Genomic DNA, 23,765 nt, shown 5'->3' with positions numbered 1-23,765 from the left:
AACTTGAGGCCATCAGATAAATTTTACACTAGGCTCAAGGGTCAAGGGTCCGAGCATGGGCCTCTGCACACTGCACTGCACCAGAGGGGTCACTCCTGACCCAATGAGATTGTCAGTATGTGGGTCTTTCTGTGGAATCAAACTGATTTCTTGTCAATTAAGCAAGAGAGGTTAGGTAATGACAGACAAGGCGAGCTCACTTTGATTCTACTGTGTCTTTCAATACTCAGGACAGTCACTTCCTGCCACCATGGGCATCTTACACCCAGAACAAAGAGAGCAGTGGAGAGAAGTTAGAAACATGAGCAGAAGGTTGCTTTGTGGTTTTGTTCTTTTGGCTTTTGTTATTGCTCTGTTTGAGAGTGGATTTTACAGCCCAGGCTAGCCTCCAGCTTTCTTAGCCAAGGATGGCCTTGAACTACCAGCCCTCCTCCTTTTACCCAAGTGCTGGAATCACTGGTATACACACCACACTTGATTTATGTGGTACCTCCCGCGTGTTAGGCACATACTCCACCCACTGAGCCACACACAGCCTTAGCCCTGCTGTGTTTTAAAAGGAGTCCCTGGCAAGCCACTGCTGGGTCAAAAATGCTGCAGCATACAAAATGGATCTAAAATCATAACACAACAGAAAACAGAAACTACGGAAGAGTCTGCAGGGAGACTGAACCCCAAATGATTTCAGAGGATGGATACCCCTCACCACTAGTCAGGGAAGGAAGGGAAAGCAGTTAAGTGTTAACATTATGCTCTCATTGGTGGCCAGAGCACAGGGTGGGGTGCGGGTGGGGCCTGCAGTCTCCTGGGTGCTGAACACCGCAGCCCCCAGGTGACTATCCTAACCTAATGACACCAAATACCGCCATCCTTTCCCACCACACTCTTCCAAAGGGAAAACAGGCAGAGAGGATAATGAGAGAGGAGTTGAGGCGGGAAGACAAGAGAGGCAGGTCTCAACACCATCTGCAAGTAACGGATTTACAGAGAGCAACTTTTGCGGCTGGGGAGGTCAGGGCAGTGGTGGGCACACGTGCCAGGCAGGTATCTGTCAGAACACCAGACCCAGGGCCCTCCACAGCCACGGACCACCTTGGAACTGCCTGGAATGTCACCAAGGCAAGGTTGGGAAAAGGTCTCTGGAAGCTGCCGGCACAGTGGGCAGCCGGCTTGGCATGTTAGGGGTGATTACTGGTGCTGGGGCTTCTGAAGTCCTCTTGAGGGCTTACAAAAGGACACACGACGGAGTGGGTGTCCAGAGTACAGAAGAGGGTTTGAGACTCCAAGGGGTGAGCATTCAGCTAGCAGAATGCGAAGGAAAACATCTTAGACCTTTTGTCTCAGCATCTGGCCCGAGACTCCCACTACGGGAGCCTTTCCGTTAGATCAAGATGCAGGTGGACTTCGGCCAGGTGGGTCACGGGTGGCAGGGGTGGGGCACGGGTGTTCAGAAAAGATGAAAAAGAAGGACACCCATGTGGTCTGGTATGTGAGTGGCCAAGGCACTGACCATTCAGACCGAGGTTCATAACACTGGGGACTGAGGGGCAAAGGCTACCCCACAGACATCAGAGCAGCCTGGACATGGACAATGGTAAAACTCACACGTTTTCATAGCTAGGACAGGGATCAGGGAACCTGAGGCAACTGGACACCGTCCATCTCTTCCTGCTGGCTGTCAATGCTGAAATGCAATGCCCGTGTCAGGTTTCTAAGAAAATTGGCTGCATTATTGCTTTACCCCCCTCTAAAGCAGACAGGAAAGTAGTGAGGCACAGGCCTACTGTGCACACGGCCCCACAGGAAGGATAAGTGTGCTTATAAGTATGAACACCACGGGATCAAAGTGGGGGAAAGAAGAGCCTGTCAAAAAGAAACAAAACAAAACAAAAAAAAAAAAAAAAGCAAAACCTGGGAGACACCAGTGTAATGCTTGGACAATTCCCTTGCCATCTGAGAGCCGTTCAAGCTTCTGTGTCCAAGTCCATCCAGACGGGCTGCCTGGGGAGGAGCCCAGAGTCTCTTTCCCAGCTGAGGGAGTCCTGTGAGGTGTATGCAGAGGGCAGGAAAGCCAACTGTCACACCAAAGGCCAATCCACTTCTGCAAGAACTGAAGATCCTTCTGGGGACTGGAGCAGGTCCTGGGGCAGGATCTTCCTGTGGGGACCCAGATGTGGCTCAGCACAATGTCTTCAGGGTGGAATGGCCCAGGCACATGAGTGTGGCCAGGGAGGAGCAGGTGGCTTGGCCTCGGGTTCTGACATCTGGCGGTTAAGGCTTGAGTTTGTGGGGTAGTGATGTCCTGTCTGCAGAGAAATGAGAGCCCTTGTTAGGAGAGCATTTGGCAGTTCCCGCCATCAGGCCTTCCATCCCATGCTGGGGTTCAAGTGTACCCTGGTGGCTCATGAAGCCCTGGGATCCACCTCCTGCATGTCACCACTGCCCAGGAAGGATTTGGAGGGAGTTGGGAATGGGCAAAGGGAACAACGGGGCAGGCATCCTGACCAGCTGCAATGAGCCAGTTGCAACATTAACCCTGAGCCTTAACTTCCTCAGTGTGTTGCTAGAGATTGTATCACAGATTTCAGAATCACTACAGAGGGCTCTGGACCCTCGCCATGAGGCAAGAACTGTTTGGGGTGATGGGTCATAAGTACAGGAACACATGGGGACCAGAGCATTATCCTGTGCCCACAGGTTTGCTAAACTCCATGTCAGCACTGAGCAACACAGAATGAACACAAGGCCCTGAACCCTCCACCATCACCCTGGAGCAGACTTGCTTGGGATTTTTTCCATCCATATATATAATTATGGGACACATGCTGTATACATATCTGAAACTTCACAGTCTGCTGCGAATGTCTAGTCTTATCTAGGGTTCGAAACAGTGCTGGAGCAAGGGAGCCCTGTGAAGATCCAGGGCACTGGCCTAGCACACAACTCTGAGCTCCGGGTGTTTCCCCCCAAAAAAACACACCCCAAAACAGACCAACAAGGTGATCCTGCAGACTCCAAACAGCACCCTGTCCACCCAGGCCAGGTTTTGGTTTTTGTGATTCAGGAGGTGGTCCTCTCCTGACTACACCCAAGCCAGCCTCTGCATCACACACCCCACTCTCTCTCCTGGGGCACAGGTGGCACTCCATCGATCTCTTATGTGTTCAAGCAGGCTGGGAAACCCCACAGCCACATGGGTATTGCTGATCTCCACAGGCGAAGACCATAGAGCACACAGTAATCTGAGTGCATGGCTTCTAAATAAACTTAGCCCTACCTGTCTGTGCCACCCCCAATTCGCACTGCACCAGAAAGGATTTGGAGGGAGTTGGGAATGAGCAATTCCCACGGTGATGATACACCTCTACTGAGCATGTGCAGATGTGTCAGCATTGCCTAGGCAACAGCAAGATAGACAACACAGCCGGTACACAATGTGTGAGGTGTCAGATGTCATCTGGGTGACTTAAAGGGCCAGCGAGATGGGTCAGAGGGCAAAGAGGCTTGCTGTGCAAGCCTGGAGACCTGAGTTCAATCCCTGGGTCCCACATGTATGTGGACAGAGAACTGACTCCAGAGTTGTCCTCTGCAATGCACTGTGCCATGTGTTCTCATATACCATGTGCTTACATAGCAATAAATATGACTTAAGTACACAGGAGGATGTGGGGAATTCTATACAGACCACAGACATTTCGCACCCAGCACTTTAGGGTCCTCAGATCTTGGTGCCTGTGGAGCCTTTGAATGGATCTCAGGTGGATGCCAAGGGACTGGCTATATACAGTCTCGAAATAAACTTACACAGTGTGTACACTAAGACTTCCTTCTGCAAGACTTTGAAACTTGTCTGGCTAAGCTGGCCTTTGATGGTCCCATCTTTCCCAAGGGCTTTGAGGGCAGCAAGAAGGTCAAGGGCATGAGGTCAGAGCCCTAGTTACCTGACACCCTTTGCCAGGCTCTTTACCAGAACACTCACCTTTGTGTGACCACCTCCCTCCCGAGGCCCCACCTGAGCCATCCCAGGGTCCTACCTGGTCAAGCTTGATTGTCATACAGGCTCTGCCTCTTCTTGGATTTCAGATCCTTTAACCACTGGGGTGAGGACTCTTCTGACCTGAAACCGTAAAGCCAGAGTGAGTGGAGTGAGAACCATACCCTGGTTCCCCGAAGGCAGGGTGACATGGCCCCCAGTCCTCCATTTGCCGTGCTGACATTTGATCAGATACTATTCTAGATGTTTCTATGAATGTTTCTGGATGAGATCTATGCAGACCTATATACAGAGCCATGAGATTCAGTGGACTCTGAGTCAAGCAGATCATGGCTCATACTATACATGGGCCTCTCTCTCCATCAGCTGAAGCCTAAATAGAAAAATATGAAACAAACTATGACTGCCCAGAGAGAGGGAAGGCTCTACAAATGGGTCAGCAGCTGCCTGCCTCTGTCTTCATTGATTTGTATCTCCTCCTTGGTCTTTGGACCCCAAAGCCATGTGCAGCGATCCCCCTGCCCCCCCCTCTGTGTGTGTGTGTGTAGCTGAACTATTTTACCATCCCACAGAGAGAGTTCCTGATTGAAGTTGGTAACCTAGTTGGGGATAAAGGATAAGGGATGGGGTGATTTGGAAGTGTGGAGGCAGACCTCCCTCAGAGTGATCTGTTCTCTAGCCTTGAAATAGAGGCAGAACGCTCGGAGTCCCCAGATTTCAGCCCAGCCTTGCCTGATGGTAGAGAAAGATGTCCAGGTCCAGGTCCACAGATGCCTCTAGGACCACTCCCTTCATTCCCAGGACAGTGAGCACACCTCAGCAAGAGCCTGCCCCACTCTGACTGAGTCTTTCTCCTCACAAGTTCCTCTTTGTGCCTTGATCATGTGTTCCTGGGGGCTCTGCACAGTATGGCCATCACCTGGAAATCTCTCATCATACCCTGAGGCCCATCTAATCGAGACTCAGGAAAAGTACATCCCCTGGAGGCCTTCTGGGCGCCCTCCTCCTCGGATATGTGCTGAGAGCCCCTCCTATCTACAGGGGCCACAGAGCCAGGGAGCAAATGTGTCCAGCTATGAGCTACAGACTGCCTGAATTTTAACATGGTAACAGCCATAGACAATACATAAAAGAATAGCACGGCTAGGGGACAATAAAGCTTTATTGACTAGAGCAGACAGTGGGCCGGAACTAGCCTGTGGGTTGCAGTCTGCCCACTCTGCTCACTTTCACTCCTACCGCTGCAGGATTGTTCCACACCCCTATATCACGAGCCCTGAATTTATGCCCTAACTTCTCAGCACAAAGCACCTTCCATTATGAGATTGTTATGGACCAGGTCAAAGAAAGGGTTTCATACACAGCTTCTGTTTCATCTCCACGACCTCCTCAGAAGGTTGTGGGGTCACCAAACCAATTTCACAGAAGAGGAAGGTGAGGTATGGAGTGGTTATGTGTTTTTTTTTTTTTCAGCTCACAGCACTTCACAGCCCGGCCTGGGAGCTGAAGTTGGGGCTGCTCGGGTCTCGTCCATGTATAGAATCAGCCTGACTGGGGTGGAGCCGCTGCCTCCTCCATGAAGGGCAGCTGACCAGTTAGGCCTCCCAATTGTCCCAAGACCATAAGAAGAGGCAGGGTGCCTCAGTTTCCATTTATCTGCAGAAGGCTGTACCCAGCAGGGCTTCCTGGAAACAGCCTGGAGTTCTGGGTCAGGTGGGAGAGGAGGGCGAAGAGAGGCTTTGAGATTCCTGCTGTCTCCCCCGGGTCTGCAACGATAGCTGAGAGGGTACAGAGTACACCCACAGGGAAACCTGCACACAGCACTCAGAAGTATCCTGCCCCAGTGGAAGTGTCCCCATCCTCACCTCTCATCCTTCTCTGTGCTGGAAGGCAACACCCGACTGCCCAGCACCCCAGGCTGGAAGGGCGACCTAGAGGTCTTGGGCTGGGGCGCCCAGCTGAGGGACTCGCCAGGACCGTCCACTTCTGGCCTCTTGTGCAGCTGAGCCTGGGGAGAGAGGAGGGTCCAGTGTAGTTGTCTTCTGTCTGAGGACAAGCCCCATCTAGCAGCACTCCCAGGGTGACATCTCACAAAGCACTGGGTATCCTGAGCTACAGAGTGACCAAGGCAGGAAGTACGGGGACTGAGAAGTCCAGAGCCTTGCCCCAGTGGAGGCTAGAGCAAATTCACCCCTGCATCTAGTGACATGAAGCCTGCAACATTGGGGTCCCACAAGCACGAGGCAGGGGCGACTGTTCCCTGAGTTTGGGGACCAGGCTGGAAAGGAACGACTTAAGACAGTATGAACAGAATTTCTCTGGGAGAAGCTAGGCAGTGTCACATTCCTGTCATCCCAGCAATCAGAAGGCAGATGCAGACAGGAGGACGTTAAACGGACGGACGTGCAATGGAAGGGGGGATGGAGGAAGGGAGGGGAGGCTGATTGAAAATAATCAATAGATGGGAAGGGAGGAGGGAGGTTAAACCATGGATGGGTAAAAGGAATGAGGAGAAAAGGCGTTAGTTGGGTCATGAGGGATGGACAGAAGTTAAGGATGGACAGGAAGGGGGAGAGGCGTGTCGGCATTCACTGAGCAGTCTGCTCCCAGTACCTTCAGCACAGCTGGGTCCATGCCTGGGAACATGGGCATCCTCTGGGAATGGCTGACAGGGGTCCTCTCCACCTTGGGCGGCTCCTCATCCGACTCATCCCTCCTGGGTGACTTCTCTTCTATTAAGAGACAGACTCTGAGTCACTGGTGGTTCCTCACAGCCCTGCACAAGGACAGGGCACCCCTGGTCCACCTGTACTTGGCAGAAGCTTCCCACTCCCTGTTCTTCAGACACTGTCTGGAAACAGTGGTCATGAGCAGACAGCCTCTTCTCAGGGAGGGCGTAGGCAGACCCCTGGCTCCTGCCACTTCGGAGGAATAATAGGACATTCTTGACAGAGGCAGAACAAAAGGGAACGATGTGGGTCTCTTTAGGATCTCTTCAAGGCACTGGCCAGGTCGGCGGCTGTGCCAGAGAATTCCTGTGATGGGCAGCGGTAAAGAGGTTCTGGCTTCCCAAGAACTGGACATTGGTGGGGTACAGCATGCACTCTGGAGCCCTAGGCTCAGGTGGACACGGGAATGCTCAGAAAGGTCAGCCCCAGTCTTTGATATCCGCCGGCCATGTGGTCGGGGCTATGGAAAGTCACAGGTTCTGCTGCCAGGTCCCTGTGAAGGAATCTGTGTGTTTCTGTCTGTATGGTGGGCGGCATTTGCTCCAGGCGGCTTAGCACAGTTCTGGCCCTGCAGACACTTACTGACCTATTTATTACTGGTTGGCTCTGTGTACAGGTGCATGTGTTCACTGTATGTACCCGTGGGGGGGTGGCATGTGTGCGTGTGCATGTGCATACACATGGAGGTCAGGGGTTGGTGCTGGGCATATACATCAATCTCACTTCATTTTCTGAGGCAGAATCTCTCCCTGGACCGGGAGTTCACCAATTCAGTTAGAGAGCTGGCCAGCAACCCTCAAGAATCCTTTGGCCTCTGCTTACTCAAGGCTGGGTAACAGGAGTACGAGGGGCTGAGGATTTGAATGCAGGTCTTGGAACCTGTGAAGCAAGCACTTTACACATCTCCCCAGCCCTCAACAGAAACCTAACCTTTGTTGTTCCCTAATACAGCGGACCATGAGAAGCAATGACCCAAGCCAAGCATTCGTTTAGGCATCTGGTCAGAGGCCACATTTGGTCATGCTACTCTCTGCCCTATAGACCAGGCTGGCCCCAAACTCAAAGATCTCCAGCCTCTGCTTCTACGTGCTGGGATTAAAGATGGGCACCACCACGCCTGGCTCTGTTTGTTTTAAAGAGGGTCACATTATAGAGTCACAGCTGGCCTAGAACTCACTCTGTAGACCACCAGGCTGGCTTTGCACTGTGAAGATATCGCTGCTTCTGTCCCTGAACTGCTAGGCACCGCCACACACGGATTCAGAACGCAAGTTCCACTGAACAAGAAGCCACGACTTCCTGGGTCCTTTTGTCCCGGTGTCACAAGCCCTCCAAGGTCGGGCAAGGTCGGGCCATTCATCCCAGGGTTTAACCTGAGGCCTTCCTGCCCAGAGCAGTGTGCAGGTCAGGTGGAAGGTGTGGGCATACCTGTTGAGTCCTTGAACATCCATGTGCTGTGTGACTCCTCTTCCAAAGGAGACCAAGGAGACCAGCTCTCTGACTCGCTGAACTGACTGCGCCGGAGGGAGTGGGAAATGGGAGCCCGGCGACGGCTTCGCTTACTCAGCTGCACCCGGGTCTTCAGGGCACTTGAGTCGAGGACTGAAGTTTGCTTTGGGGGTGGCAAGGAGGAAGTGGGAAGGAAGGAAACCGTCAGTGGGAGACACCATCCACAGACCGTGTGCAGCTCATACACAAGGTGTTCTCAGGGGTGCATGGGCTGGTGTGTCATGCTCTAAAGACACCCTTGACGCCATAAGCCTCAACGTCCCCATGGAGACCACGTAGGCAGTGCCTAAGAACATCACTGGACACACAGGCATGGGAGCAGGTATAGACTCTGACATCACACAGTAAAGCAAGTGAGGACTAGGAGCTCAATCCATGCCCATGCTCTGGTTGTTGAATGACCTGCTGACTACATCTCTCTGTCTTTATGACAACCATATTCATGGAGTCCCTGAGCCAAGAGGTACTCACTGTGGCCCCCCGTGATAATCCTGAGTGCAGGTGGGAGTGGAAGGACCACCTACAGAGCACCAATAGAGAGGGGTACTTCCATGTCCACAGGGCTACCCTGGGACATCTCTCTGATGGTCCCCACAGGACATCCAAGTCATGGTGGCAAACCACATAAACCTCAGTTCACCCCACACTTAGGGCCTCTAGCATTTGGGCAGAATCAGCAACCATTCCCACTTGCTACTCCAAAAGGCAGGCAGGGAATGCTGCTCGTTGGTTATCATTATGTGCATGGGACAGGGCAGCCACCAGGGACCCAGGGCTGTTGGTGCCGCCCGCCATTGTTGCTTAGGATGGATTCTAGGAGGAAGTGCTCAGAGTTCAAGAAGGAATGTCCAGTGTCATCCGTGTCATATGACACACATCACATGCACACATGAGCTGCAGCAAGGCTTGGCCACAGTGAGACTTCAGTGCATGGCTGCTGAGTGAATGGCATCACATCACCCACTGAGCTCCTTACAACACCCAGAGACGGGTGCCAGTGCTTGTTCATATGGCAGTGTCCTTGAGGGATCATCCTGGTCTTGCGGTCTCACCTCTCATCTAGAGATGCCAGAGGGAAGGCCTTGGCTGTGTGTAGCTGTGGGTCCCCTGGGAGCCCATTAGAAGCCACTCGGGGCATCTGGAGCATCAGCTACCCAGGAGTAGGTCAGGTGCCTAGCCATCAGGAGTAAGGGCCCCTTGCAGCCTATAATGACGGTTCCTATCCTTGGAGACTAGGGCTTCTGCAGCAGGGCGGAGTCCAGTTTGGAAGAGCCTACAGCAGGTACCATGGCTCTGGATAGTGGGCACCCGAGGGGTGGCTGTGTGTGGAACCCAGGCAAGCTCAGTTCTGGAGGAGGGAGCCTGTGCCTGGAACAGCTGTCACAGAGAGCCTGGTGCCCAGGTTCTGCTGAGCGAGAACCCAAAGAGGCTATTCTCTGTGCTTGCTCTAGACAGGCCCCAGCTGCCTACAGCCAGGAACTACAAACCATAGGCAGACCCAGAAGAACTCATGGCAAGATGTGCCTTGGACGCCTGTGATCATCTTTGAGGCCATGGAGCCGGATGTGCTCGTCACTACTGAGTAAGGCAGCTGAGCATCAGAGAGGTGAGGACATCCGCCCCAAGACACACAGATAGTATGGTGCAATCCTATGCTAAAGGAAGGTACATGTCTAAGGTTGTGTCCCATGCCCACCACAGGGGTCCTTAGCATAATGTGCCCATCCTGCTGGGGTGGTGATCCTGTACAGGCCACGCTTCCTTTTAATAAGAAACGGCTGTTTCTGTCCCAGCCACCTCCCCCGGCTTCGGCTTACATGGATGAAGGAAAAATCGTCCTCTCTTTCTGCTGGGCAAGCATCTGATGGGGGTGGCCCCTCTGGGCCATCTGTGGACTCCAGCTCAGAACTGGAACGGTCCACGCTGGAGCTGCGCCGGTCCCTGGAGCTGTCATGCTGCTCCACTGATGTGGACTCCGTGTACGAGGACAAGTGGCTGCTTGGTGGCTGCTTCCCCGCAGATGCAGCACTGCTGTCCGGGGATGACGGGGACTCAGGGCCAAAACTGCACGAAACGCAGGAAAAACAACAGCACTCACAGAGGGACCTAGGACACTCAATCCCAAACCTGAGGTCACGGACACATGGTTCAGAGTGTTCAGACTCAGGGGACAGCAGGGGTCTTCCTCCTGGCAACAGTGGCCATGGGACACCTGCACAGGTGGCAAAGGAGAGCCAAGGGCAAAGCCAGGAGTGATGGCGGCACACCTGGAATCTCCGTGGAAGGAGGCAGAAGCAGGAGAGTCAGGGGTTGGAGACCAACCTGGACTACGTAAGCAAATACCTGTGCCCAAAAAAAGAAAGATAAATAAAACAAAATAAAAATGAGAGGCAAAACAAGCTGTGGGGAGGTGTGTGGTAAACCACCAAGGCTCTGATGAGAGGAGGGTCAGGTCGGAGGCCTCGGAATGCAAGTCCTTCCATGTAGAGAAGGCAGGCAGGTGGGCTTGTTGGGAACTGTCAGTACACTGACCACAGAGACCTCTGTAAAGACAGAACACATCACCCACATCTGTGTACTCCTTTGGGGACCTGCACAACATCTGAAGTCACGTAGGATCTCACGGGGATAGCTCATGCTATGTTTCCATTGGACAAAGGCAAGTGGGTCCGAGGGCCCCTAACAACCAGCAGAGAAGATTGGGTCTCAGCCCTCCTGCTTCAACCAATGTCTGCCTCATTCACTCAGCCAGCCAGTCACTCAGCCAGTCAGTCAGCCAGTCAGCCAGCCAGTCAGCCAGCCAGTCAGTCAGTCAGTCAGCCAGTCAGTCAGCCAGTCAGTCAGTCAGCCAGCCAGTCAGTCAGTCAGTCAGCCAGCCAGCCAGTCAGCCAGCCAGTCAGCCAGCCAGTCAGTCAGCCAGTCAGTCAGTCAGTCAGCCAGCCAGTCAGCCAGCCAGTCAGCCAGTCAGTCAGTCAGTCAGCCAGCCAGTCAGCCAGCCAGTCAGTCAGTCAGCCAGCCAGTCAGCCAGTCAGTCAGTCAGTCAGTCAGCCAGCCAGTCAGCCAGTCAGTCAGCCAGTCAGCCAGCCAGTCAGTCAGTCAGTCAGCCAGTCAGTCAGCCAGTCAGTCAGCCAGTCAGTCAGTCAGTCAGTCAGTCAGTCAGTCAGCCAGTCAGTCACCCACTCGCTCAGTTACTCACTTACACACTCAGCCAGTCACCCACGCGCTCAGTTACTCACTTACACACTCAGCCAGTCACCCACTTGCTCAGTTACTCACACACTCAGCCAGTCACCCACTCGCTCAGTTACTCACTCACACACTCAGCCAGTCACCCACGCGCTCAGTTACTCACACACTCAGCCAGTCACCCACTCGCTCAGTTACTCACACACTCAGCCAGTCACCCACTCGCTCAGTTACTCACTTACACACTCAGCCAGTCACCCACGCGCTCAGTTACTCACTTACACACTCAGCCAGTCACCCACTCGCTCAGTTACTCACACACTCAGCCAGTCACCCACTCGCTCAGTTACACACTTACACACTCATCCAGTCACCCACTCGCTCAGTTACTCACTCACACACTCAGCCAGTCATCCACTCGCTCAGTTACTCACTTACACACTCAGCCAGTCACCCACTCGCTCAGTTACTCACACACTCAGCCAGTCACCCACTCGCTCAGTTATCCACTCACTCACTCGCTTCCTCACTGCCAGTCCTGAGCCCCAGCATCTTATCACGTGTTTCCCAGTTCCAAGAGGTTTTTAAGGTTGAGGTGTAAGGACTTGAATGGGAAGACACAAACCCAGAGAACGAGGGAAGAGAAACCCTCTGGCAGCAGGGGGCACCACTGTCCAAGGCAAGAGAGCCTGGTCCTAGAGGCTGCAGTTCCTCTGGAGGACAGCAGAGGGAGCACAGCATTGGAAGCACCAAGGTATCAGATGTTTGGAGACAGAAGCTGGGGGACAGGGCTCAGGGCCCCTTAGGAGACAGGAACAAGTTCTAGCACAGACAGTTGGGTATTCCTGCAGGGGAACTTCCAACCAAACACTCAAGGAAGCTCACTACACACATAAGTCACAGGTAAGCAGAGAGGAGTTATAGAGATGGGGCGAGTCCTACTGGTTGGTTCCATTTCTTCTCTCAACCAGTTTTAATCCAGCTTTAACTCAGAGCAGCTCGGACAGTGTGATCCAGTGGTGCTGTCAGCACCCCCAGCAGTGACCCAGCGGAGCTGTCAGCACCCCCAGCAGTGACCCAGCAGAGTGGTCAGCACCCCCAGCAGTGACCCAGAGGAGCCGTCAGCACCCCCAGCAGTGACCCAGCGGAGCTGTCAGCACCCTTAGCAGTGACCCAGCGGGGTGGTCAGCACCCCCAGCAGTGACCCAGCAGAGCGGTCAGCAACCCCAGCAGTGACCCAGCGGAGCCGTCAGCACCCTTAGTAGTGACCCAGCGGGGTGGTCAGCACCCCCAGCAGTGACCCAGCGGGGCCGGTCAGCAACCCCAGCAGTGACCCAGCGGAGCCGTCAGCACCCTTAGCAGTGACCCAGCGGGGTGGTCAGCACCCCCAGCAGTGACCCAGCGCGACGTCAGCACCCTTAGCAGTGACCCAGCGGGGTGGTCAGAACCCCCAGCAGTGACCCAGCGGGACGTCAGCACCCCCAGCACTGACCCAGTGGGGCGGTCAGTACCCCCAGCAGTGTGACCCAGTGGGGCAGTCAGCACCCCCAGCAGTGACCCAGCAGGGCGGTCAACACCCCGAGCAGTGACCCAGAGGAGCAGTGAGAGCCCCCAGCAGTGGGAGAGATGGGGCCCAGGTTTAAGCCAGTTTAGCCACTGATACACATGTTCTTTACTTAGGTCCCTGCTTCTCTGTGAGCCTCAGTTTCTCAGTCTTGCATAATATTCACAGATCACAGACTAGTCAGTCAGTCCTGTGCATGAACTGAGCCTCCAGCAGATGAAGAGCATCAACCCCTTCTATGGAGGAGGAAGATGCCCAATGGGGAGGTCCATCTTATCCAACCTGCTCCCCAGAGGAAGGGGTGGGAACCGCTGCCCCAGGAGTTCCCTCCCAGCCAGGCAGAAGGTCCTGCAAGCCACATCCTTGCTCACGCTACTTATGGAACAGTTTGTGGAGTGCGTGCCGGCAGATGCAAACACACACAGATATCCGAAAGCATCGAGAGAGACACAGAAGCACAAATGCAGGTGTGACCTGTGCTGGGGCCGAAAGGTTCTTTGGGTAGTAGCTGTTATTGTCTGGGCTTGGAATGGAACCCGGGGCTGCTGTCTGTCTGTCTGTCTTCAGCACGCTTTCACAGTAGAAAAGCCCACAAGGCACAAAGCTAAGCCCAGTGACACACCACAGTGCTGTGCAGCCACCCCGTGTCTCGTGGGTGGAGACTAGGCTTTGACAGTGTGATATGACATGGTCATCTACAGATGTTTTAAGATCCATGCGAAGTTGACTCGGATACAAGTGGAGAACCTCAGGTTTGACACACCTGAGAATATTGTCACCACAAGGTACCCAGACCATTACCTGCACCTTTGGTCTGCCTCTGGCTCCTGTTTACAAGGGTATTAGTGTTTACTCAGTCTGTCTCTGTGAATCACCCTGTCACATTGTGGATGTCTGTATGTCTGTCCCTGAGGGTCTGCCTGTCCCTGCATGCTCCTGGCTATGTCCAGGCTACTTTATTCCCATCTTTTTTGTGGCTTTCTAATTAATGCCCTTTATACAACAATTGCTTCTTCCTATTACAGTTTCCTAAAATACAGAACTTTCTGTGCCAGCCACATAGATTCTGTGCTGAATAGTTTTATGTCAATTTGACACAAGCCATCGTCATCTGAGGGGAGGGCGTCTCAATTAAGAAAATGCCTCCATAAGATCAGGCTGTAAGAAAGCCTATAGGGCATTTTCTTAATTAGTGATTGATGGGGGAGGGCCCAGTCCATTGTGGGTGGAGCTATCCCCCTGGCCTGGTGGTCCTGGGTTTTAGAGAAAGCAGGTTGAGCAAGCCATGAGGAACAAGCCAGTAAGCAGCACTCCTCCATGGCCTCTGCATCAGCTCCTGCCTCCAGGTTCCTGCTCTGAGCTGTCCTAACTTCCTAAGTGATGGACAGTGATACAGAAGTGGAAGTTGAATTAACCCTTTCCTCCAAGCTGTTTTAGCTCACAGTGTTTATCACAGCAACAGAAGCTCTAACTGCTGTGGGATAAGGCTTTTGTATACTATTATTAGTTTAATAAAATGCTGATTGGCCAGTAGCCGGGCAGGAAGTATAAGTGGGGGCAACCATAATAAGAGAATTCTGGAAAATGGAAAGGCAGAGAGTGAGTCACCAGCCAGCCAGAAAAAGAGGAAGCAAGATGAGAATGCCTTACTGAGAAAAGGTACCAAGCTATATGGCTAAACATAGATAAGAATGATGGGTTCATTTAAGTTGTAAGAGCTAGTTAGTAATAAGTCTGAACTAATAAGCCAAACAGTTTATAATTAATATAAGCCTCTGTGTGTTTCTTTGGGACTTGAAGGGACAGAAACTTCGGTCTACAAATGGCACCCAAATGTTTGGCAAGAATTTCCATATAAAACCTGAGAAAGCTTAAAAGAAAAAGGATTCTAGACAGACAGACAAGAGCAGAGTCAAACACAGCTTCTTGGCAACCATCTTTACTCTGGTAGGCTCTGTTTGCTGGTGGCAAGCAGAGGCTCAGGTCCTTTAAGAAAGGCTTCCTGACTCAGTGTTAGCAGCAAAACTGTATGACAACTCTTTAAGAGGCTCTGCCACCAAAGTCTTAGAGGGTGTTTGTAAGCAGCAGCAGCATGCTTCCTGGTGGTGGTATGGACCTAGAAATTCCACAGAGTCGTGGCAATGAACATGGTTCCTGTCAATAATTCTGCCATGAAGCTAGACTCTCAGGAAGCCAAGGAATGGGTGGAGCCAGCCGCCAAAGCTGCTGCTTTAATCCTAGCCATGCATCTTAGCAGATTAAAGGCTCATATGGTCAGAAAAAGATAGAGATACACAGTAAAGACAGATTCAGACAGGAAAAAACCCTAAAACTGATTACAGTGTGTTTAAGAATATATGTAGGCTTAAAAGAGAAAAGAAAAGGGATAAAGTCCTTTAAAAAGAAATAGAATGGAAAAAAAGCCACATAAAGATAGGAAATACCAAGTCTAGCTACTATATGTTATTTTGTTGTGTTTGCATTGACTGCTGAGGAAGGAGCAACAGCTGCCAAAAGACATCTGATTATAAATGCTGCTGGGTTAATCCATTTTCAAAATATTTGACTTCAAAATTTAAGTCAAAAGATATGTTAGTTTTGAGAAGAGGTTTTGCTTTTGTTTCCACAGGAAATGAGAGGCTGTGAATTCATTCTGGGTTTTTGTTTTTTTTTTTTTTTTTAAAAAAAAAAAAATAAGGTTTGAACAAGGAAGACCTCCTGAAAAATCTCCAATGGAAACTGATGGCCCCGATGAGCCGACATTTCAGAGCACCTCTGTAGCAGTCTCCTCTGAGTTCTGCATCCAGAAAAGTCTCAGGACTGATGGCTGAGATGATTTGGCCTCACAAAGTACTCCAGTCCAGACTTGACCGTAATACTACATTTTCTTTGGGTCTCTATAAGATTATCAGCACCCCAATCAGCAGCAAGTAGCCTAGAGAACTACACCCACATTCCCCAAAAATGGATTATGGATGTTTGTCTTTGTTTGGTGTGTTAGTTACAAGTTGTTATGGATAATGGTGAAGAAAAAAGCTAAACAAAGGAGAATAGATTTAGAGTTCTTGTTTTAAAAAGAAAAGGGGGAAGTGCTGTGGGACAATGCTCTTGTACACTGCAAAGATTTGTCACTCGTATTAGTTTTTAATAAAACACTGACTGGCCAGCAGCCAGGCAGGACGTATAGGCGGGTGACCAGACTCGGAGAATCTGGGAAGAGGAAAGGCAGAAACTGAGTCACCAGCCAGAGCCAGACAAAGCAAGATGAGAATGCCTTACTGAGAAAAGGTACCAAGCCACGTGGCTAAACATAGACAAGAATTATGGGTGAATTTAAGATGTAAGAGTTAGTTAATATCATTAGTTAATAATAAGCCTGAACTAATAGGCCAAGCAATTTATAATTAACATAAGTCTCTGTGTATTTCTTTGGGACTGAATGACTGAGAAACAAGGAGGGACAGAAACTTCCATCTTCACCTAACCAGGGCAGACATGGCACCATCTGTGTCAACTGGTGCCTGGGAGCCTTACCCAGGTGTGTTCCTACCTGCCTCCATTCTGGTGCTGGTCTGCCCAGGTTCCATACTGGCTGTCAGCTTCGTGAACAAGGGTGTCAGTATCCTTGGTTTCAGGTGCTCTCCTGGAGAAGCACTGCTTCAGCTGGTTCTGCAAAGACATGAGGAGGGATTCAGGTACAATCCTACCACCCCGCAGCACCCAGTTCCCTGCTGCCCTCAGATGTGGCTGCCCATGTCAGGGCAAAGGAGACAGACCAATGCCCTATCTGCCAAGACACAACAGGAAGCAGCACTTTCTGGGTTCAGAAGGGCATTCCGGCATGGATTGTGCCTTAGGGTCCAGTGTGGAATGTCCCCCTTGGGGCCTCTGTGTGAATGCTTTGTCCCCATTAGAAAAGCTGTGAAAAGCCAGGCGGTGGTGGCATATGCCTTTAATCCCAGCACTCGGGAGGCAGAGGCAGGCGGATCTCTGAGTTCGAGGCCAGCCTGGTCTACAAGAGCTAGTTCCAGGACAGGCTCTAGAAACTACAGGGAAACCCTGTCTCGAAAAACCAAAAAAAAAAAAAAAAAAAAAAAAAAAAAGCTGTGAAATCTTTAAGACATAAGGACTCATCAGCAGAATGGGCACTGGAAGCAGCCTCAAGTGAGTCTGTACTGCTTCCCACCTGAGTTCTCTGCTTTCAGATCCTCCATGATAGGAACAAACTTCTACCCTCACAGTCCAGGCAGCCCAAGATCTTTGCTCCACAGTGGGCTATGTGCTCTGGAATGGTGAGCAGAGAAAACCTCCCTGTTATCCAGTGGCAAGAGAAGTGATTAACACACAACCAGGTACAGGATCCTGCTGTGCGTCACCTGGCCCTGTCAGTGTCCCTGCCCAACACAGTGACAACCCATCTCCTCCCTCCTCAAAGCTCCAGAAATGCCAGGCAGGCGTGTTCCCACCTTCCAGGTTTACAGGACCACATTCCAGCATTGTTCAGCCCAGCACCCGCACGGCAGTGATCCTGAGTCTATAGCAATCACACTGCTGACTTGAGGCCACCTTATGGAGCTCAGTACAATCCTACTTCACAGCTGAGAAAGTGACATCCTGGACTGGTGGTGTGACATACAGGTTGGAAGCAAGGGGACAGGTCATACGCCCAGTCTAGCGCCTGACATCTGGGTGACTCATGAGTCACCGTGACACCTGTGCTACTGTCTTCCCCACTAGGGTGGTACATGCAAGGCCTTGTCTTGTACCATCACCATGGAAACCAGCCACTAATACCCTGGATCTCTCAAGAATAACCAAAAGTGGTCTTGTGCGGGCTACTCGCTCGCAGTGATCCAGATGAACTGTCACCCTGGCCTTTCGTGACACTCCCAGCTAGCATCTTTCCATGAGGACTCTGGAGGTGGGGGAGGAGAGGGAAGATCATCCTGACATGGCTTCATTCCTCTTCAGACCCTTACAGCCCGGCAACGGAATACACAAGCACCAAGGAGGAACAGCCTGCCCAGGTGGTCTCAGTTCGGGCCTACCTCTGTTGCAAAGGAGTTATAATGGGGTTTGGGGTGAGGAGGCTCAGTGGTAGAGTCTCTGTCAGTACTACATAAACGCGCGCACACACACACACACACACACACACACACACCCCAGGGAACATTTTTACACAAATGAAACACCATGACTGACTCTGGTCCGGGGTTTTCTGTGGGCCAGTCCCTCCACATGCTCCTTGGCGTCCAGAGAACACCCCACTGTGTGGGATGGTCACATAACCAGTCCTAAGGACGGTGACTTCTCAGCAGTTGGTTGCTTTTACACTCAGGGTCAGCCCCAGGGTGTGCATCCTCAGGCTGTCATTATCATCTCCGTGAGCACTTCCCTAGAAGCTGCTGAGCACAGTGTGTCTGAGACAGGCTGATGTCTGTCCCAGCCCGTAGTAGCGCAGGGGACTGACCACACACATGCTGTGCCATGGTGGACGGCTCCAGCTGGGACCATGTTTGCATTTTTATACCCAAGGTCAGGGGACACATTCGAGGGCCTGGAACCCTTGAATTCTCCCTGGGACTTAGGACTTGCCATAAGCAAATGTTACAGATGGGGCCCTACCCCAACTCCATGCCACCTTAATGCCATGGCCTTCTCGGCAGTTCTCGTGGCTGCAAGGTCCTACGTCAGCCACTTCCCAGAGAACTTGTAACACTTAAGCTTTCTAGAAAATCTTACATTCAACGTTTGCTTGACGGCAAGACCTCCCACTGAGTTGTCTCAACTCTACCCAAGCTCACTGACCATGAGTGAGGCTGGGCAAGCAGAGGCCCTCTGAAGCAGCGCCTCCCGGGTGTCACCGGGGCCAGAACACATCTGTCGTGTTCTTCTGGTGCAAATGGCACAATCTGTGGCCAACAGCATCCTGACGTAGACAGAGGGGGCCTCACCTGCCAAGAGCTTTCTTTTGAGACAGGAATGGCAACTTCTTATTAAGTAAACAACACGACTGGCCGGTCGCTGTGGCCCTTTGCAAATGTTTGACTTAAGACAGCTGCTGAGGCCTCTGGTGATGAGGGGGAAATGTCATTTCAGGAGAAGGTAAACGAGACAGGAAGGGCCTGAAAGAGGGACTGGAGGCAGAAGGAACAGCTGCACCCTGAAGAAGCCCCTCCCTCGCTGCAGGAGCTCACAGGGGCTAAGCCAGAGGCCCCTTCCCTCCCTGCAGCACAGATCTTAACTCCCCTGCCCAGAGCCTCACACTCCTTCCATCTGAAGACTCCCGGTTTCCAGTGACTGAATGCTGAGTCCTGCCTTCCCAGCCTCCAGCTGAGAAAACAGGCCCTTCCTCTCTCCCTTCCCATCTCCCTTCTGCAGACCGACCGCTGTGAGGCCGCCACCCCCCTGCACTGTCATTTCCTCTCTCGCACCCCAAAAGAATGAATCCCCTCTTAAATGTTTTTATGTAAGAGACAAAGAACCTAGCTTGTGGTCCTGGTGACATTGGTGTGTGTGAAAACACACACAACAAACGTGGCGGGGTTGATTCGTGCCTGTAATCCCAGCACTTCCGGGACGGAAACAGGGTGGACTGCCATGAGTTCAGTGCTAGTCTGGGCTACACAGTGAGTTCTAGGCTAGTCAGAACTTCTCTGCAAGACTCTGTCTCAAGAATTTAAAAATAGCAAAAGTAGGCACTAAAAAGCATACACAAGCAATGGAAAAGAGGGCAGAAGAGCCAGGTCTAGGTCAGATGGCAGCAACACCCGAATCCCTGCAACAGTTCCGCCAATTCCAAATAGGAGGAAACAAATCCTAGACCAGGAGGTTCCTCAAAAGCCATTTTCTCTGCACTTTACCGCCAGACAAGGAAACTGAGGCACGGGAACTGAGCAGACTGTAGCCCTAAGTTTCCAAGATGGGTGAGAGGCAGAACCTGGAAGAAGGGGGGCTCCATCTGTGGGATCCACAACTCTCTCCAGAACCCCAGACAATATCCGCTTATTCCACCTTTCTCACAATGTTCCAGGAGGTTCTAATGAGGACACAGGCTTTGAACCCCTCAGGAATCTAGGCTTTAAAAGCCCACTGGCTTGGCCCAGCAACTCACCAGGCACCAGGACCACAGTGGGCTGGCGCTCCTCCCCAAGGCTTGTGCCTAGACCAAGCTAGCATACACCTCTAAGGTTTGTGCTCAAACAAGTTAGAACATATGTCTGCCTATTTCAGACCTGCAGGTTTAGCTGAATCAACAGGGTTAGTTCCAGAAGTTCATCTCAGGGAGATGAGCAAGTGCACTTGCCAGGTTCCAGAACACAGCCGCTCCCTGCAGGACTGGCCATCAGTGCAAAACAGGAACAACAGCCTGAGCCATGAAGAGGGTGGGGACCATGAAACATCAGATAGGGAGGCCAGGATGTGAGAGGAAAACGACACACAGAATGTCTGCCATCACACAAAGATGTCTTGAACACTAGGTAACACAAACTCGGAACTAAAAAGGTCTCAGCAACAATGTGCCAGGAAAGTGGTTTTGTCTAAACAAACAAGTACACGTGAGTGTAGGCAAAGAAAACATCTAGAAGGTTCCATGGCAAACTGGCTGAGAGTGTGCTAACAGACACTCGGTACTGACTGTGACTCTGCTTAGCATGCCTTCTAGATGAATCCTAAGATGAAACTGAATAAAGCAGACCCTGTTCCTTCACGCCGACCTGCTAATGAACCGTTCATCTACCCCAGGGCTGTCAAACTTCTACAAAGAAACAGATGACACATTTTGGGGGTCTCTGGGCTAACAGTTACTCGGCCACTATTAAGACGGCAGTGAAGGCTAGTGTGACGTTCAGTACTGATTGTCAACTTGGCAGGAACTAGGATCTGGACATGTCCTTGAGGGGATCCCACCCCTACATGATGGTGGCATGAATAAAAAGGAGGAGGTGAGCTGAGCGCCAGCATCCATCCGTGTCTCCCTGCTTCCGGACTGTGCGTGCCAACTGACCTCATCTTCCTGCTGCCATGACAGACGCCAGATGCTTCTGTTGGGTGTTATGCCACAGGAACAGAATAGTAACTAATATACCTGGAAAGTAAGTGGTGTGTGCCATAAAACAGGAGGCTGGCAAGACTGCCTGTGCCCTCAGGCAGTGTTTTGCTCACTCCAGATCCATAGCCCAAACCCTTGGAAAAATGCCAGGCCTCCTGTAGCAGCTGTTGAATAAATATGCTGGGAATATATGTCTCCACAAATGCATATGTGTGTGTGTGTGTATACACACACACACACACACACCAGGAAGTCGATAGTATGAGGAGGAACACACACACACACACACACACACACACACACACCAGGAAGTCGATAGTGTGAGGAGGAACAGGGAGTACACCATGCCTACCTGCATGTATTTTGGAGTGTCTGACACATCTCCTAAGAAAGAGCCCTAAGCCAAACGGACACCAGCTGACAGTGCAGCTCCAAAGAATCTGAGAAGCCTGCCCCTCACCCCCAGCCAGTCTACACCCCAGCTGTGTAGGGAGCTGTGCCATCATAGCCCCAACTGGCATGGGGACATCTGCTCTGTCTTAGTACTCTAAAACAAGGTCCCCTCTCAGGCTCAGGTTAGACCTGGGAACACAAAGGTTTCACTTATTCTTCATCCCAGTGAGCCTATGATACAAGACCCTGTGTGGCTCCGTTTCACAGGGGAGGAGACTGAGACCCTGAAAGGGATTTCATGACCTCCAGATCACCCACATGTCTAGAAGGTGGCAGGGCTGGATCATGATCCTGGGGTTGGTGGGTGCCCAGATGCTCACATTCCTGACTGTTTTGGCTCTGAGGCTCTGCGCGAACTCAGTAACCACTTCTCAGCTGAGTGAGGGCCAAGCAAGGCAAGAGTGATGAGCACTCAGGAAACAGGCAGGAGGGAGAGAGGAGGGGAGGAGTGAGACACATGGAGGACAAGCCCCAGTCAGGCACAGACGGACACAGGGCAGAGGCACATGTGTCTGCACCTCAGAACCAGCGGTGCTAGATTGACCCGTGCTGACCACAGCTCTGTGGTTGTGTACTGGGTTCCCATCCCAGATGACCTCCAGCCATACCCTGCCCTTCTCTGAGCCCCGGTTTCCTCTCCTGGTGTCAGTGGTGTGAGACTGATGGTCTCTGTGACCCTCTGTGGCTTCAAATGATGACATGATGCCACTTCTGGGGGCCTGAACCAAATCCAGTTTCACAAACACTCGGCAGATCCCAAACCTCAACCTTCTGCACTGCAGACATGAAATGGACTTTTCCAGGTATCCCCATGTGTTGGGTGGAGCAAGACAGCCATTCTAAGCAAGACTCTGTGACCCAGCTGCCCTGGACAAAGCCAGCTCTACCAGTTGCTAGCCACAACGACCCTCTGCAACCTCAGTTTCCGCATCTGGAAAATGGGATATGGGGTGCTTAGGGTGTTGGGGGAGTCGGTTAAACTCCTGAGCAGGGGCCAGTACAGGATGTGATGCCCACGTCTGCTGACCATCTGCCCAGGCATCTTAAACACTGTAACAGCATGCTAACAGATTCACCATTCAGTTAAGACCCACAGGTCCCTCAGTGCCCAACACTGCCAGGTTACCCCCTGTAAGGGCAGCAGGGGAAGGAACCTTGTCATAAAAAGATCTGGGCTTCAGTTCTGCAAGGCAGAGACGTCATCGCCACAGCACATGGTTGACGGCAAGACGGCTCTGGCAGAGTTGCCCTGTCTCTGTCTCCGTGGGACAAGCTTTTCCCAGAGTGGCAGGCTCACACCAGGTAGCTGGTCTGTAGGAGAAGGGTTTGGTTTCGGGGTCGAGTGTGCAAACCAGGCTTTCGGGAAGGCTATAAAGGAAGGCGACAGCTGGGCTGGGAGGCTGGGTCCCCCTGAGAACCCATGGGGCCTATGCTCTGTATCAGATAAAAGTATAAAAGCTCTCTTGACTTAACGCTGGAGCTACATCCTGAGAAGCACAGCCTAAGAAAATATCTGGAGTGGAAAAGGCCATGAATATACCCCGGCCACTGTATGTCCCAGCCTAGCCTGACCCGAGCTGACAAGGGAAAGCCCACAGAAGCCCATGGGCTGCGGGAGGGAGAGAGAGCCATGCCCTCCTATTCTGCCTCCTGTGCTGGTGATAGGAAGCCAAGCTTAGGGAGGAATAGTTACACAAAAGCCTGGGACTATACTGTCTCCACTCAGGTGAAATACATTCCCCCAGTGTTTCCTCTCCCTCTTCCCCAGTGCTTCCTCGCCACCCCCATTTCTCCTCTCCCTCCTCCCCAGTGCCTCCTCTCCCTCCTCCCCAGTGCCTCCTCTCCCTCCTCCCCAGTGCCTCCTCTCCTTCCTCCCCAATGCCTCCTCATCCCCACACCCAGGGATTCTTAAAACAGCCCTAGTGAGCCAAACTTGACCTCCTTTTTCAAACATCGTATGTCATCTCTCTCCTGATTTATTCTGGGCAAGGGACAACTAGTCAGGCAACAACAGCGCAGCCAGCGCAGGCAGAAGTGTGAACCTATCAGAAAGCAGTAAGCTGGGTGTGACACCATGGCCTCAGGACCAACCCCCAGTCCCCAGTCACGCGAGAGTGATGTCTCCCTGGGCATAACATGACCACCGGTTTGGCCGTGACTTGTGAGGACGTTCACATTATAAGTTTACCATGTGCCTCTATCTCCAGTGTCCTTAATTCACAAAACTGATATGCACAAACATAGATGCCTGCCTGAACACAGAGAGACACAAACTGG

The 23,765-nt window shown here is 52.0% G+C and overlaps 1 protein-coding gene across 3 annotated transcripts in view; it reads right to left on the bottom strand.

Moving 5' to 3' along the window:
• Positions 1-200: 200 nt before the first annotated feature.
• The window catches only part of Kiaa1671 (KIAA1671 ortholog), a 136,562-nt gene continuing 112,997 nt past the window's right edge, over positions 201-23,765 (bottom strand). For all 3 annotated transcript variants that reach the window (XM_038344877.1, XM_038344878.1, XM_038344879.1), the window contains 7 exons: positions 16,533-16,651; positions 10,050-10,296; positions 8,152-8,335; positions 6,608-6,726; positions 5,860-6,002; positions 4,035-4,117; positions 201-2,306 (listed from right to left, as the gene is read on the bottom strand). In XM_038344877.1, the coding sequence (XP_038200805.1) occupies positions 4,039-4,117; positions 5,860-6,002; positions 6,608-6,726; positions 8,152-8,335; positions 10,050-10,296; positions 16,533-16,651 (891 nt within the window). In that variant the 3' untranslated portion in view covers positions 201-2,306; positions 4,035-4,038. The remainder of the gene's footprint in view (positions 2,307-4,034; positions 4,118-5,859; positions 6,003-6,607; positions 6,727-8,151; positions 8,336-10,049; positions 10,297-16,532; positions 16,652-23,765) is intronic.

This window comes from Arvicola amphibius, chromosome 10, assembly GCF_903992535.2.
Source record: "Arvicola amphibius chromosome 10, mArvAmp1.2, whole genome shotgun sequence".
Classification (NCBI taxonomy): Eukaryota; Metazoa; Chordata; class Mammalia; order Rodentia; family Cricetidae; genus Arvicola; species Arvicola amphibius.
The sequence above is the reverse complement of the archived record's forward strand: the minus strand, read 5'-3'. Positions and strand labels throughout refer to the sequence as shown.